This window comes from Pituophis catenifer, unplaced genomic scaffold, assembly GCF_029215685.1.
Source record: "Pituophis catenifer annectens isolate HBS135680 unplaced genomic scaffold, rPitCat1.0.hap2 SCAF_1, whole genome shotgun sequence".
NCBI classification, from domain to species: Eukaryota; Metazoa; Chordata; class Lepidosauria; order Squamata; family Colubridae; genus Pituophis; species Pituophis catenifer.
Window position 1 is genome coordinate 278004806 of NW_027256881.1, and position 14048 is coordinate 278018853.

The 14048-nt window shown below is 36.0% G+C and overlaps 1 protein-coding gene across 13 annotated transcripts in view; it reads left to right on the forward strand.

The window, feature by feature from the left end:
• Positions 1-14048, forward strand: part of GPHN (gephyrin) — a 242592-nt gene that overhangs the window by 139029 nt on the left and 89515 nt on the right. For 7 of the 13 annotated variants that reach the window (XM_070937712.1, XM_070937624.1, XM_070937643.1 and 4 more), the window contains 3 exons: positions 2329-2601; positions 4818-4925; positions 10038-10172. In XM_070937712.1, the coding sequence (XP_070793813.1) occupies positions 2329-2601; positions 4818-4925; positions 10038-10172 (516 nt within the window). The remainder of the gene's footprint in view (positions 1-2328; positions 2602-4817; positions 4926-10037; positions 10173-14048) is intronic. The other 6 variants (XM_070937721.1, XM_070937660.1, XM_070937678.1 and 3 more) reach the window with 1 other exon arrangement.

Consider the following 14048-nt stretch of genomic DNA (forward strand, 5'->3'; position numbering starts at 1 on the left):
TAATTTATCTTTATTTGTATAGAAAGTATATGTAATTTTCAAATTTAGACATATATTTTCTTGATAACTTGACTTTGGATGGTGTCAACTTCATGGATGGCTGGTGACTATTAAAAGAATTTGATGCATGAAATGGAACCTGTACATTGGCAAACAGTGGCAAAGGTTTCCTCATTTCTTTCTTTAGCTCAAGCAGTGCTCTATGTCAGGAGTCCCCAATCCCTGGGCTGCAGCCCACTATCATGGCCTGTTCCGAACTGGGCCGCATGAGCAGCTAGCTGGTGCATGAGCGCTTGCACAGCTTGACTTGTGGAAGTGGTGGGTTGGTGCACACACACACCAGCCTGCCACTTAAATGGGCTGGTTCCCTTCTCCCCACCCCCGCCAAGCCATAAAGGTTGGAGACCACTGCTCTATATGATTATTTCACGTATTTTCATCAAACCAAAAAAGGCAAATCTCATAATTCTGTTTTTCTTTGATATGATAGAACGGCTATTTTTAGAGCTTTAGTTTCTTGTCTTTCTATATTCTAATTCTTTACTTATCGTATAAACTATAATTGTATATAAGCAGAGATGAGTTCACAGTTTGATATTTTTATCATCCTCTTTGAAATATAATATTTTGAACTTTTAGAATTTTGTGTCAGTAAAGAGCACAAAAAACACTGTTCAAGGGATTTTTCCTGAAGCTGCCTCTCCCCCCTTTCCTTTATTAATACATCTTTTATTAACCTGAAATCATAGGTGTAAGATAAAGAAATCATAGATAGTTTGAAAAGGGACAGTCAACAGCTATTAGACAGAATGCTGGATTAATTACATTTTTGTGAGATCAGAAAAAGTGCTTAATTTTCATTCTTTTTTCCTTACATATATTAAAAAGAAAAAGAATAAAGGTAGTTATTGCATGTCTTCCTAGCCTGCTCCCACCAATCATTTAATTAAAGAGTGTAAACCGAATCTCCTTTATTAATATAAACTGATTTTTTTGAAGCAAATATAGCGGGCAGGTGGCAGTATGTCTCTGAAAAATAAATAGTATTGTAAGCCAGGCCAAGTACAATAAATAATAGAGAAAATGTTAAATAAGAAGAAAGAAATGGTGTGGTGTGGCATGATATAGTGTGTGGTGTTGTGCGGTGTGGTATACTATGGTTTGGTATGGTATGGTTACCATGGTGTAGTGATTAACATCTTGGCCTAGAAACCAGGAGACTATATTATAGGCTTCCCTTAGGCATGAAAGCCAGCTGGCTAACTTTCTCACTTTCTCATAGCCAAACCCACCTCATAGGGTTATTGTTGTTATGGAGAAAAATACGAGGCAATAATATTTGATATATTCACCACCAAGGGAGGGAGGGGATGGAATTTTTAAAAAGGATATGTGCTAACCAATAAAAATGTCACCAATGAAGAATTGAGATGTGCTGTATTAGAATTAAAAATATTTAAAGCTGATCAGCTTAAAATTTTAGTAACTGTAGACTTTAATACAACTACAGCAGGCTATTTTTAGTTTTTTAGTGCCCTATCACAGTAATGATGAAATAAATGTTTCTTTGTCCTTTAAGCCAAGTTAAAATAATTTGTTAAATATTTCTGTCAATAAATTTTAAAATTTAAAAGCAAGTAATACAAATAATGGTGTTCAAAGTACCATCCTGTCCTGTATAAATCTATGCTCAATAAAGCTTGACAGTCATCATTTAGGATTTCACAGGGAGATTATTTCAACTCCCTTGAACTGCTGATAATAATACTTATTTATCTAGATTTTTGTTGGCAACTTTCTGCAATAATTTCAGGGATTCCAAGTGTTTTATATGTGGAATGACAAAACCAAGAATTTCTAATAACAGACTTTTTGTCAGAAGATTTATTCACTACAACATCAAAATTAATCCAGGAGGAAAAATGGTTCAGGGATCAGAAAATTAAAATATTAGATTATTAGCTTTCGTAATATGGATACTAAAAGTACTAAGAACTAATATTTTAAAAAATGACCTACAAAGCAAAATAATTTAATGTTATTTATATAATAAATTGGATATTATCTAACTTTTTGCAACATTTACTTTATCTAAAACATGTTTATTATTTTGCAAGCCATATAACATATGCTAAAAAAAAGAAGAAAAGAAAATCCTAGATATTGTGGAATTTAAAAAAGAACAACATTCTGGTAAATTCAAAATTTTCCATTAAAGGTATAAAAACACATCAAAAGTATACTAATTTAGAACTTTATTCAATTTTAATATAACTGCTCAATATGTACTAGGTAAGTTTTCACTGTCATTCTTCTCATTATGCGCAGGAATGCTTTCAATTTATACTACCAGCCCTACCTCATGCCATTGATCTTTTACGGGATGCCATTGTAAAAGTAAAAGAGGTTCATGATGAACTTGAAGATCTACCTTCACCACCACCACCTCTTTCTCCTCCTCCAACCATCAGCCCTCACAAGCAGACAGAAGACAAAGGTGTACAGTGTGAGGAAGAGGAGGAAGAGAAAAAAGATAGTGGAGTTGCTTCAACAGAGGATAGTTCCTCTTCGCATATAACTGCTGCAGCCATTGCAGCAAAGGTGAGTTGAGGTTCTGTAAAAAGGAGCACATAAGTTTCTATCTCAGGTATTTTCTGTATATAGATAGAGATCAATCAAGAGTGAAGCTGATTATTTTTTTCACTCTGTAGCTACAACAATAAAATTTCTAGATGATTAGTCATATTTTTTCTGTATATATTATGCTTCCTTCTCTTTTTAAATGAATTATAAAGATACTCAATTATGCATCTGTCAACAGGGGAAGTAAGATTCTCAATTGCTGCTAGTTTTTTTTTTTTCAATTTGAAATGTTTATGCCACATTGAATGCCATTTCCATGTTCCCATAGTCACACAGTGTGACATTTCAGTAGGTTCATAGGATTGCAGGAAAGGAGAAAGAGGAGAGAATGTGCTCCAGGTATATAAAAGACTGTTGTGAGTGATGTCATTGTCTTGTCAAACACTAATTATGTGGGAATGGGGGCTTTTTTACTGCTAGTTCATTTATCATCATTTTCTGGAAATCGTGCAGTAGAAATCTTGTAGAGCACCAAATCCTCAAGTTAATTATCTATTTACCAAAAAAATGCTGCTGCTTTTGCAAAAATTTCAATAAATTTTGAGAGCAGTGCTCAAACTTCTTAATGGCAAGCTTTGATTAAAAATATTAAATTTTGTATATATTTTTGGAAATCTATCCCAGCTAAGTTTCAAATGATTTATTTCCAGTAACCAAATTCAGAATTGTAAAATAGTTGTTTGGGTCATGCATGATGTCTGTTACAGCCAGTGGTGGAATTCAAATAATTTAACAACTGGTTCTCTGTCTTAATGACTGGCTGGGTGGGCGTGATCATGATGGGTGTGGCCAGGAGGTGTAACAGGCAGCACTCGGCCTCCTGAACCCCCCGGGGAGCAAAAATGTGCCACCCCTCCACACCCCATTTTGCACCTAGTAGCCTTCCTGGCTTTTACTGGCTTTTGTTCCTGGGAACAAAAACAGGCTGCGGGGGACGTTTTGGGCCTAGGAGGCTTCCCTGAAGCCTCCTGGGAGCAAAAACAGGCTGCGGGGGATGCACCGCAACCCCCACATCCCGTTTTGGGCCTAGGAGGCCTCCCTGCAGCCTCCTGGAAGCGAAAATGAGGCATGTGGGGACTCCTGGAAGGGGTGCAGCGGGTCCAGTCAGCCATTTAACTACCGGTTCACCCAAACCGGCCCGAATCGGCTAAATCCCACCACTGGTTACAGCTCACTTTATGAAGTAAATGCTGAAACCCTTATGTCCAGTTTAAATTATTTAAACAAATGTTAATATAATGGAACCAATCAATTGACAACAGTAGAAGCTAAATATTTATTTATAGGTCATAATAGTATTTGAGATCATGCTCTCCCCAGGCTAATTCCAGTGTTCTAGACAGTTCTTCTGCACTTTCAGGCAAGGAAAATTCGGGTATGCAAACATATCTCCTATTAAAATGCTACAGGTAAGTGATTGAAAAAATTTAGCTTATTCCTGGGCATTGCACAAAAGTCTGAAAATTTCTTGTGAACCTGCATTAGTTTCCATTTTGTATATTTATGTGTAATGATTTCCCATAAAGAACTATAGATATTATGCTGGTAGAGAGGAAGGTATTCCCACATTTATTCCACAACTATCTAGTAATGTAGCCTGGTCTAAGAAAATGACTGGCCTGTAGCCCTAATTCATCCAGTGAACTCCTTGCTTGAATATGGATTTGACTGTGGGTCCCTCTAGTTGAGGTTTTTTACTCGAAGGGATGTCACAAAGAAATCATCATTTATCTTTACTCTGTAACAGGAAAAAAAACTGACTGGGGCCAGGGGGTACACATCAGGGGTGGGTACTACTTACCTTTACTACTGGTTCGCAACGGAAGCATGCAAGCTTCTGCGCATGTGCAGATAATCAATTATGACGTCCAGGCGGGTGGGCGGAGCCTCCAGCCGCTTTTACTACCGGTTCTAAAGAACCGGACAGAACCAGGAGCAACCCATCACTGGTACACATGTGTACTTTCTTTCCTTAATATCTGAGGTGAATTGGTTAATAGAATGAGACTCTAATTAAAAACAGAAAATACCTGAGAACTAAACTGTGCTCATTTAAATATATTGCATTTAGATGTGCCACCTATTTTCACCGTCGTCCCCTCTACGCCATTTTGCTTGTTTAGCTTCTTATTTTCTTGCCATTGCATTCATGGTTATTATGTATTGTACATTAGAAGCATCCATCCTATACCAGTTCTGCTGTTATCATGGCAAAAGGTGAACATCCCATTCCTGGTCTCATCTGTTATCCCTCTCACTCATCAGACAGTGCAGGAGAACCGGTAAGACACACCTACCAGAATGTTTCGCACAAATATCTTCAGTCAGATTGCTTGCCTTCTCGTTGTATGTTACAAGGATCTACAGTTATTTTCTTTATTCCAATGACATACTGAGCAAACAAGTTTTAAATTTCCATTCTGTCAATTTTTATGAAATAGATAATAATTAACACTCATTTTAGCTGTGAAGTATTAATTTTAGTTTTTATTGGTCTCTGATTGAAGACTTGTTTTGGTTTAGATTCATTTACCTCTGGAGACTGCTCAGAAATTTTAGCCATCATATTTCTATTACTATAAAACTAAAATATTCTTCTCTACTTCAAAGGAGCCGCATTGCATGGATTTTCAAATTACTTGGCTTTGGATAATATGCAGATATTTCTGGTAGATGCTTTTACTGATTATCCAATGCTGATTTTTTAAAAAGCACTTGCTCATCATATTCCAATACCTTTTTAAAAAAAACCAACAACTTTATTTTACTCACAAAATGGAAACTGAAGAGATAATATCTAAGCTGCCTTGCACATGTTTGTCATTGTCCCCTTCTAAATTGGTCAAGTATCAAATCTTCTGTTGCATTATAATTAGAATCTGCATGATAACCTCTTTCTAATTCTGAAAAACAATATTTGCCAGCATTAGAAAGCTGTGATTATGAATATCAGTAAAAGATCCTTAGCTAAATAAAATTACCATGAGTAAGCTTGCCTCTCTAATATTTTTTCCTATAAGCAGCTAGAATATTCATGTCCGCACTACAGTTGTTATAGATAGACAGCTTCTAGTTGGAGAAGAGCCATGTTGGGACTGGTATATATATGTTCTTTTCACCTTCCCCTTTTTACAATTCTGAAAGAAGGCCCCTTCCCAGTTCTTTCAAAATATAGGAGGATAAAGGAAAAACGTATTGGGCAAAGGGGTCTCTCCATTTCCTTGTAGTAACCTAACTTATTATTGGAGGAACGGGACTGAAAACACAATTCCTTCACAAGAAATAGACAGTTAGATTTTACTTGTACATCCATAAGAATAAAATTAGCTGGAATAATTCTCATTATAATAAAAAATATAATATTTTCTTTTATATAAATGCTAATTCAGCAAACAAACTGGTTATAGCCCGTTTCCTTTTTCTTGTAAATTGCAAGGCTAAAATAAGTCCCTTTAGCTTTTAAAAACTTGTTGTTCCACTCCTATTGTTATAGCTGATCAGTTTGTCATCATCTTGAAAATTCTGTAAGCATACCAGCGTGTAATGAATTAATTTTGTTGGTTAAGAAATTGTGAACTACAAGCAATAAAAAAGACCACATAGCATGGTTTTCCTTTTCCTATAGACCAGGGATGTCAAACTCAAGGCCCACGGGGCGGATTCAGCCCACAGGGTGCTTAAATCCGGCCTGCGGTGCCTCTACTGCCTAAATGGGCCAGGTGCGGGCCCTGCGCAGCCCATTTTCGGCCTCCCCGGCATCCAGTAGAACTCTGCTGGGCAAAAACGGGCCATGCAGAGGACCCATGAGGACTCGGATGATCCATTTTCGGCCTGTTTTAGGATGGCAGAGTGCTGCAGAAGGCCATGTAGTCCAAAAACGGGACAGAGGAGACTGTGTGTGGCCCTCCTGCACCCTGTTTTTCATGGCAGGGTGCTACAGGAGGGGTCCATCCTGTCTCCTCCCCGCTCCCCACGCCCCCTCCCCAGCCCACAGAGGAGAACTACAATGCTGATCCAGCCCTCGAAGAGATCCAGTTTGACATCCCTGCTTTAGACCATGTCTCATCTCCCCTACTCTTTTTCTTCTACCTTGTTTTCATCTCCTGTCTTTGAACCCTTCTCTTGCTCCTGTCAACTTATAAATATCATAAGATCTCTCCTTCCTATTTACCTCAGCCTGCAATTTTCTTGGATTGTTATACCATCTTTTGCTTATTATTTCCTCCTATCTGTCACCTTATTTTCATTCCCTTCTCCATGCATCCTAGCCTTCATTGAACTTTGACCTGGCAGAAGGAAACATCCAGATTGAACACTGTTTCTTACAAACACAAATGAAATGCACTAAGCCTATTGCCTTTTCAATCCTTGTTCAGGTTGGGTTGGATTGGAAAGGTGAAAGGGATTGTTTCCTCATGACATATCTGTGATTGTTTAGGGCAGGGGTGTCAAATCCGCGGCCTGTGGGCCAAATGCGTCACACACCCTCACCCTCAGTTTAGTGAAGGCGAAAAAAGTTGCTATACGTCATGTGACAACACCATTTCGTTGCAAATTTGACACCCCTGGTTTAGAGAAAGGATATTTGTATAGGTTTATATAATCTCACTCCTAGATTTTATGCTTAAATGAAAGCTTGCTTGCTTCCATTCCAAGTTTTATCCATAAACAAGCACTCATTTTTTTCTTAGCCTCTCTATTTTATATCTTTTATATCTTCAGCAGACATTGAAAAGATTTTTAGAAAATCTTTCTAAAGATTTAGAAAGATTCTGATATACAGTAGAATCACTGTTAAATATGTATTGGTAGTTGTAGCACAATATGTTTATTTCATCAGAATATCTTTTATGTAATCAATACATTTCTGTTAATCTTTCTTGAAATACTAATCTAGAGAAAAGAACTATAATAGAATTACACTTAAATAAAATTAGACTATTTTCCTATTTTCTTACATCAAGAAAGACCTTTTAAAAAGTGATTTCTGAAATAAATATAAAGCAAAATTATGCTTTATTGTGCATTCTTGATAGAGTTATATACGCATATCTTCTGTATGTGTAATTTATCTCTAAATCCCATCAAAATGGCACAGTACTTTCAGAATTAAATATTAGAATTGGGCATGCTTCAGAAATTATTCAAAAAGTGCTTCAAGAATGCATGAGAACATAAATCCAGCTTTACTTAAAGCAATTGTATTTTGCAAGCTTCTGAGAAGCCTAAAAAAATATTTGGATGCTTTAAGGAAATTACTCATTAGTGCTGATTTTTAATGTGATTTCTTAAAGCATTAAAGAAACAATTTTTATTTAGATGCAAAGTCTCTGTAATGGTATGTGCATATGACCTTGGGAGATGGGGGAAAGGATGCTGCCTAGGGAATGATCAGATAAGAGAAGGCATAACCTGCAGCTGCATAAGGGGCTGAGGAAGAAACTCAGAAAGGAATTTCCCTAACTACTCAGCCTATAAAAAAGACTATGGGAGATTTATAGTATCAGATTTGCAAGTTTCTATTAATCTACAATTAGCTCATCTACTTAGGTTTCCTGCCTGGTCTACTTGGGAAGGCTGACAATCTCTAACATGAAAAAGTACAAATGGAAATCTTCCTGCTTTTAAAGAGACAGATTTAGATTTCAGAACCTATTTATAGTAAATAGGAAAAAAATCTGTACAGATCTTTCGAAGTTTCTTTAATTTTAGGTTTCAAAAAACACTGCATGCTCTTAGATTTAAAAGTTACTGACCTCAGTTCATTCAGCTCAGCATTTAAAAATATGTGTGAACAAAATACTGTTCCAATTTTTTTGTAGTCTTAAGACTTCAAATAAATATATACGAACTTCTTTCCCTGTTTTCTTGTACTCTGTGGGTACTTAATATTAGAATAATTCAATAACAAAGAAGGCTCTTTAACATTTATACCTTCAAGTTTTTGAAGAACTTTGAATCACTGGGGAGAAGCATGTATTATAATTTACCTGTAACAAAAGAAACTAAATTGATGACACTGAGCCTTGAGAGGAGAAAAAGAACAAGATCAATTGATGTAAAGGTTGTTTTTTTTGAAGCAAAAACACAGAAAAATATGAAATGACTAATATTGCCGAAATAAGGCTAAGTAATTTCTCAGTTGTAATTTATAAGGCAGGTTTTGGTTACTGGGTATAGTTTAGTATAGCCTAACTGGAATTTGGGGGGGGAAATGCCTGAACATTTTTCATGCTCTTTTTCATGAAATAATATTATTGGCTACATTAGACATACTGTCAGATATTTTTCAATTTTCCCTCTTAGTTTTCTATATAGTATCTGCCAACATTTCTCTTTTACATTGCATATATATTTTTATATAGGGAGATGGATTCAACTATGTTAATTAAATTAGGATAGGAGTCAAATATGCAAATTTCTTGACTACATTTCATATTACCATTAATAAATTAAATAGAACTAATTACAGGGCAGAACTGTCACTTTATCTCTTAATTGACTTGGTAATAATATTACATCTTCTCCTTAATTATATTGTTTGCAGTCCTATGTATTTTACTAATTTGTTTATTTTAAATATTTATGTTCCATGTTTGTTATTGTTTTCTATGCAGCTGGTTGTAACCATTAATAAATTTATGTAAATATAAAACCATTTTTAAAGTCATAGATGACTAAGATTCCCAGTAAATGATGAAGTAAATACTTTAAATGCTATTGGTTCAGCAGGGATCAGATAATATTAATCAGATAATATTAATAAGTTGCATGGTGTCACCATGGCAACCAGGCTCAGAAAATGCCAGATATTTTCATCCTGAGGTCTAAGGGTATCTATGTATCTCTACCCTCCAAAGCTCTGAAATTGGCAACCAGAAAGAAAGCCTTTTATGTAGTAGTGTTTATGAATGGAAATATCAGTAAATTTAGTGAAAAATATCTTCCTTCCTAGTTTTTTAAGAAAAATATTTTCAACCACATTTTCACATTAATTTATCATTTTTAAATGTGCGAGATGTTCTGCTGTAGAAACCCTTTAAGGCCAAGCTGTTTAAAAAGTTATGAAATGGTCTAAGAGCCCCCCCCCTTCTCTCCCTCTCACCCTCCCTCCCCCCTCCCTCTCTCTCTCTCTCTGTTTTTACTTCAGTGTATATTTTTCCCATCTATTAGGTAATGTACTCCACATTATAACTAGTTAAATGAATTAATAATTCTAAAATGCTAACTGAAAAGAAAATTCCTGACTTCTTTTCTGAAAAAAAAGAAATGAAGGGCAGAACTAATTCTGGTCCAGAAAGGTTTAAGCTATTCTTACGTATGGAAATATTTTATTTTCTGAATTATGTACATAATTTCAAATAGATTTAATTTCAATTTATTGTCATGTTTAGATTCCAGATTCCATCATATCTCGTGGTGTTCAGGTGCTTCCACGAGACACAGCCTCACTTAGCACTACCCCTTCAGAATCCCCTCGTGCCCAAGCTACTTCTCGCCTCTCTACTGCTTCCTGTCCCACACCAAAAGTAAGTACGGCAGCTTGCCTGCATTCAGAGGTGGGAACTGTCTTGATAAATGTTTTCTTCTGCTGAAAGGTAGCTCATGTGGAAGATTTTATACTGTTGAGAGTTATCAAGGAGGTGAAGATAGCGGTATATTGTATATACACAGTACTGTCTGTGTGTGTGTGTGTGTGTGTGTGTGTGTGTGTGTGTGTGTGTGTGTGTGTGTGTGTGTAAAAGCTTATATGTTTAAATTACTGCTGTTTATTTGCTTTAAACTTGCTAATTTTCATACCTATTTTTAAAGATATATTTTAAAGTGCTTTCTTTTCTTATTGCAGTATCAACCATGAGGCTGTGAATTTCTTGCAGGGCTCTATTAATCCATAAAATTGCTCTTGAAAAAGAGAACTAAAGAAATAGTTTATTTCTGTAAACACATTTACACCTAAGCTGTGGCATTTTCTGCATCACTGTCCTAATAATGTACAGGTAGTCATCAACCAACAGCACAATTAGGACCGAAATTTTGGTCACTAAGCAATATGGTCATTAAACAAGTTATCTAATGACCGACCCAATTTTACAACCATTTTTACCACAGTTGTTAAGTGAGTCACAGAGTCATTAAATTAATCCAGCTTTTCCCATTGACTTTCCTTGTCAAAAGCTGGCTGGAAGATCCCAAATAGTGATCATGTGACCACAAGGACACTGCAAATGTCATAAATGTATGCCTGTTGCCAAGTGCCCAAATAGTGATCACATGAACCCAGGGGTGATGCAACGGTTGTAACTTTGAGGACGGATCATAAGTCACATTTTTCAGCACTGTCATAACTCCAAAACATCAATAAATGAATGGTCATAAGTCAAGGACTACCTGTATTTCAAGCATTTTCAAGCCAACAGTTTTGCCCCAACTTGCTGCCTCCTCTTTGGAAACTCTAAATTATATGGAAAGTTTTAATGCCAGCCTATGAAATGACACATTTGTGCTTTAGATATTATTTCACATGGATCGTTTAAGACTTGTGCAGGTAATCTAATGTACTTGGTATAATACATAATGCACAGTGTATCCACAGCAAATTTGGAACTAGCAAATCTAGTAAAATATATAGCTTCTTTTAGAACATGAATTCTCTTCTGTTTGCTCTTTTATATGAAATGGCTTTATTTCTGGCATTTTAATACTAGCATATTTAACAGAAAACAGAATAAATCTAATGAAATGTTTCGTGGTTCATGATTCTTTGAAATTACAAATCTCTGGTGATTATTATTTTTTATTTATTTCTGCAAGCCATATTAAGGTATGTCAAGCTATTAACTTATATTTTTTCAATGTTCTGACATTTGTTATGATGTATTTCATATGTTGGATAATATATACATTCCTGAATAGCAAAAGTAGGCTTGATATAGAAATGTGTTCAAACTTTTAATTAACCCTTTAGAGCAAGGGTGTCAAACTCGATTTCATTGAGAGCCGCATCAGGGTTGTGTTTGACCTTGGTGGGCTGGGGTGGGCATGGCCAACTCAATGTCATTCATGTCTGGGGCACCTGTGGTGACCCAAGTGCTCTGCCAGTGGGCTCCCGAGCTCCGTTTTTGGCTGCAACGGCCTCCTGCAACATTCTGCCAGTGAAAACAGAGCTTGGGAGGGGCTTGCGTGGCCCTCTCAAGCTCCATTTTCGCTAGCAGAGGCACTGTGGGCTGGTCCTTCGCTGTTTCCAGGGCAGTACCGCAGGCCAGATCTAAGCACTCTGTGGGCCGGATCCGGCCCCTGGGCCTTGACTTTGACACCCCTGCTTTAGAGCTTTGAATTGTTTTTCTTGAGATTATCCTTTTTTCTTTTCAAAATTAATTAAGACCTACTACAAGATAATAGTATAATAAATCCTCAGTTTAATGGGTCATTCAGAATCAAATATTTGTTAAATCCATAAATAACATATTTTCATCAACTTCTGTCATCTGGTTCAGTTCATCAATTTGCATTGTTACCATATTATATAGATGATATAAATAGATGCAAATAACCTAATCAATAAGATTTGTCTGGACAACTTCAGGTACAATGGCTTTTGTCTTTTTTTTCCAAGTGATTTTCTAGAGGGAAGTTTTGTATCTGAAGTCCTCTAAACAAAACTCCATTAAAATGAGGATTTATCTATGTCTGGAAATTTACTAAGTTTGGATGAACAAGATAAATAAAAACTGTAGACTCAGTTTTTGAGGTCTGTGCCTTAATTTCTCTTTTTTAAAAAAATAAAAGCAGATGTTACACATTCATTTTTGAATTGCTTCTGTTCAATGGAAATAAAATAAAAATTTTAGTAGTTATTTTTAAAAGGGGATATTGTACAGAGCGTGCACACTCAAATAAAGTAGATTTCTATGCTCTGCAATCAATACTAATTTTTTTCTTCAAGGAATACAAATTATTAAATTATATAAATTATATAAATGAGCTAAAATGTAATGATTGTAATTTTTTGCAACCACACTTTTATGCATACTTTATTGGAATATGATTTCTCATGACATAGTCAAATATATTTTAAATTAGATTGAATGTCAATTACAAACTTTTGAATAGTCTAGCTAGCTGTAAAATTTCCTGTTCTCCAACCCAGATGTTGGGGATTCTTTTTTTAGGCAGCTTTGTGCAAGCCCTGAAGAAAGAGTTCCAATATGAATTAAGAGCAAAGAGAGAAAGCAAAATGTGCCTTTCTCCCTCCTTATTTAACGACCTACCTGATAGAGTTTTCCTGCTCCTGATTTTCCTGATAGTTTGGTCCTTGTGGGCTTTAAATGTTCTTGCCCATTTACTTACATTGATAGATTAAATTTTTGAAAAATTCTTTCAGTATCCAAATCTCATTCGCTACTCATGCATCTTATACTGAGTTAGTCCATTAAAACATCTTGTATTTCTGTTTCAGTTCATCTTCCTACAAGCCTTCATACTTCCAATTAGCATAACCTCACACACTTGTGTGGCACTTTGTACCATAATTATTTCTGTTCTTTTCCAAATCAGTTTCCATATTATCTTTCTTATGGCCACTTTGTTTTCATTCTGTTGGAAGCTTACATTAATATGTTTTACAATACTTTTTCATTTAGGACTTTTTCTTTCTCTAGTTCTATTCTCACTCTAGTTTTTTTCACCTCTTTTTCTTTCCTTCTTTGTTCAATTTTCCCCGCACACCCACTCTTGTCATTACCAAAAAAGGGTCTGCCCCACATTCAGAACCTCTTGTCAGCCTGTTATCCTTCACCTCTTTGCTTTTCATCATAGTCAAACCAGTCACACTTCTATATTCATTGTATGCTTAAGCCATGTATTTAGAGCTGTCCTTTTTCTATGCAAATGCTTGTTAGTCTCCATTCTCATTCATTCTTCTGGCTCTGAAAGGCTCAATCACTTCTTTTGTAGTTTGTCATCTCATTCTCACTATCACCTTTGTAATCTATTTGAATAATCCTTTTTTTCATAGTTTCCCCCCCAAAATTCAATTCTTATTCTTTCTGTAACATAATATGGAACTGTCATAACATAAGAATTTCTATTTGACCCTCTAGATTAGTGGTGGGTTTCAAATTTTTTTACTACTGGTTCTGTGGGTGTGGCTTGGTGGGTATGGCTTGGTAACCGTGATAGGGGAAGGATACTGTAAAATCTCCATTCCCACCCCACTCCAGGGAAGGTTACTGCAAAATCCCCATTTCCTCCCGATCAGCTGGGATTAAGGAGGCAGAGAATAGATGGGGGTGGGCCCAGTCAGAATTTTTACTACCGGTTCTCCGAACTACTCAAAATTTCCACTATCGGTTCTCCGGAACTGGTCAGAACCTGTTGAAACCCACCTCTGTTCTAGATCATGCTTT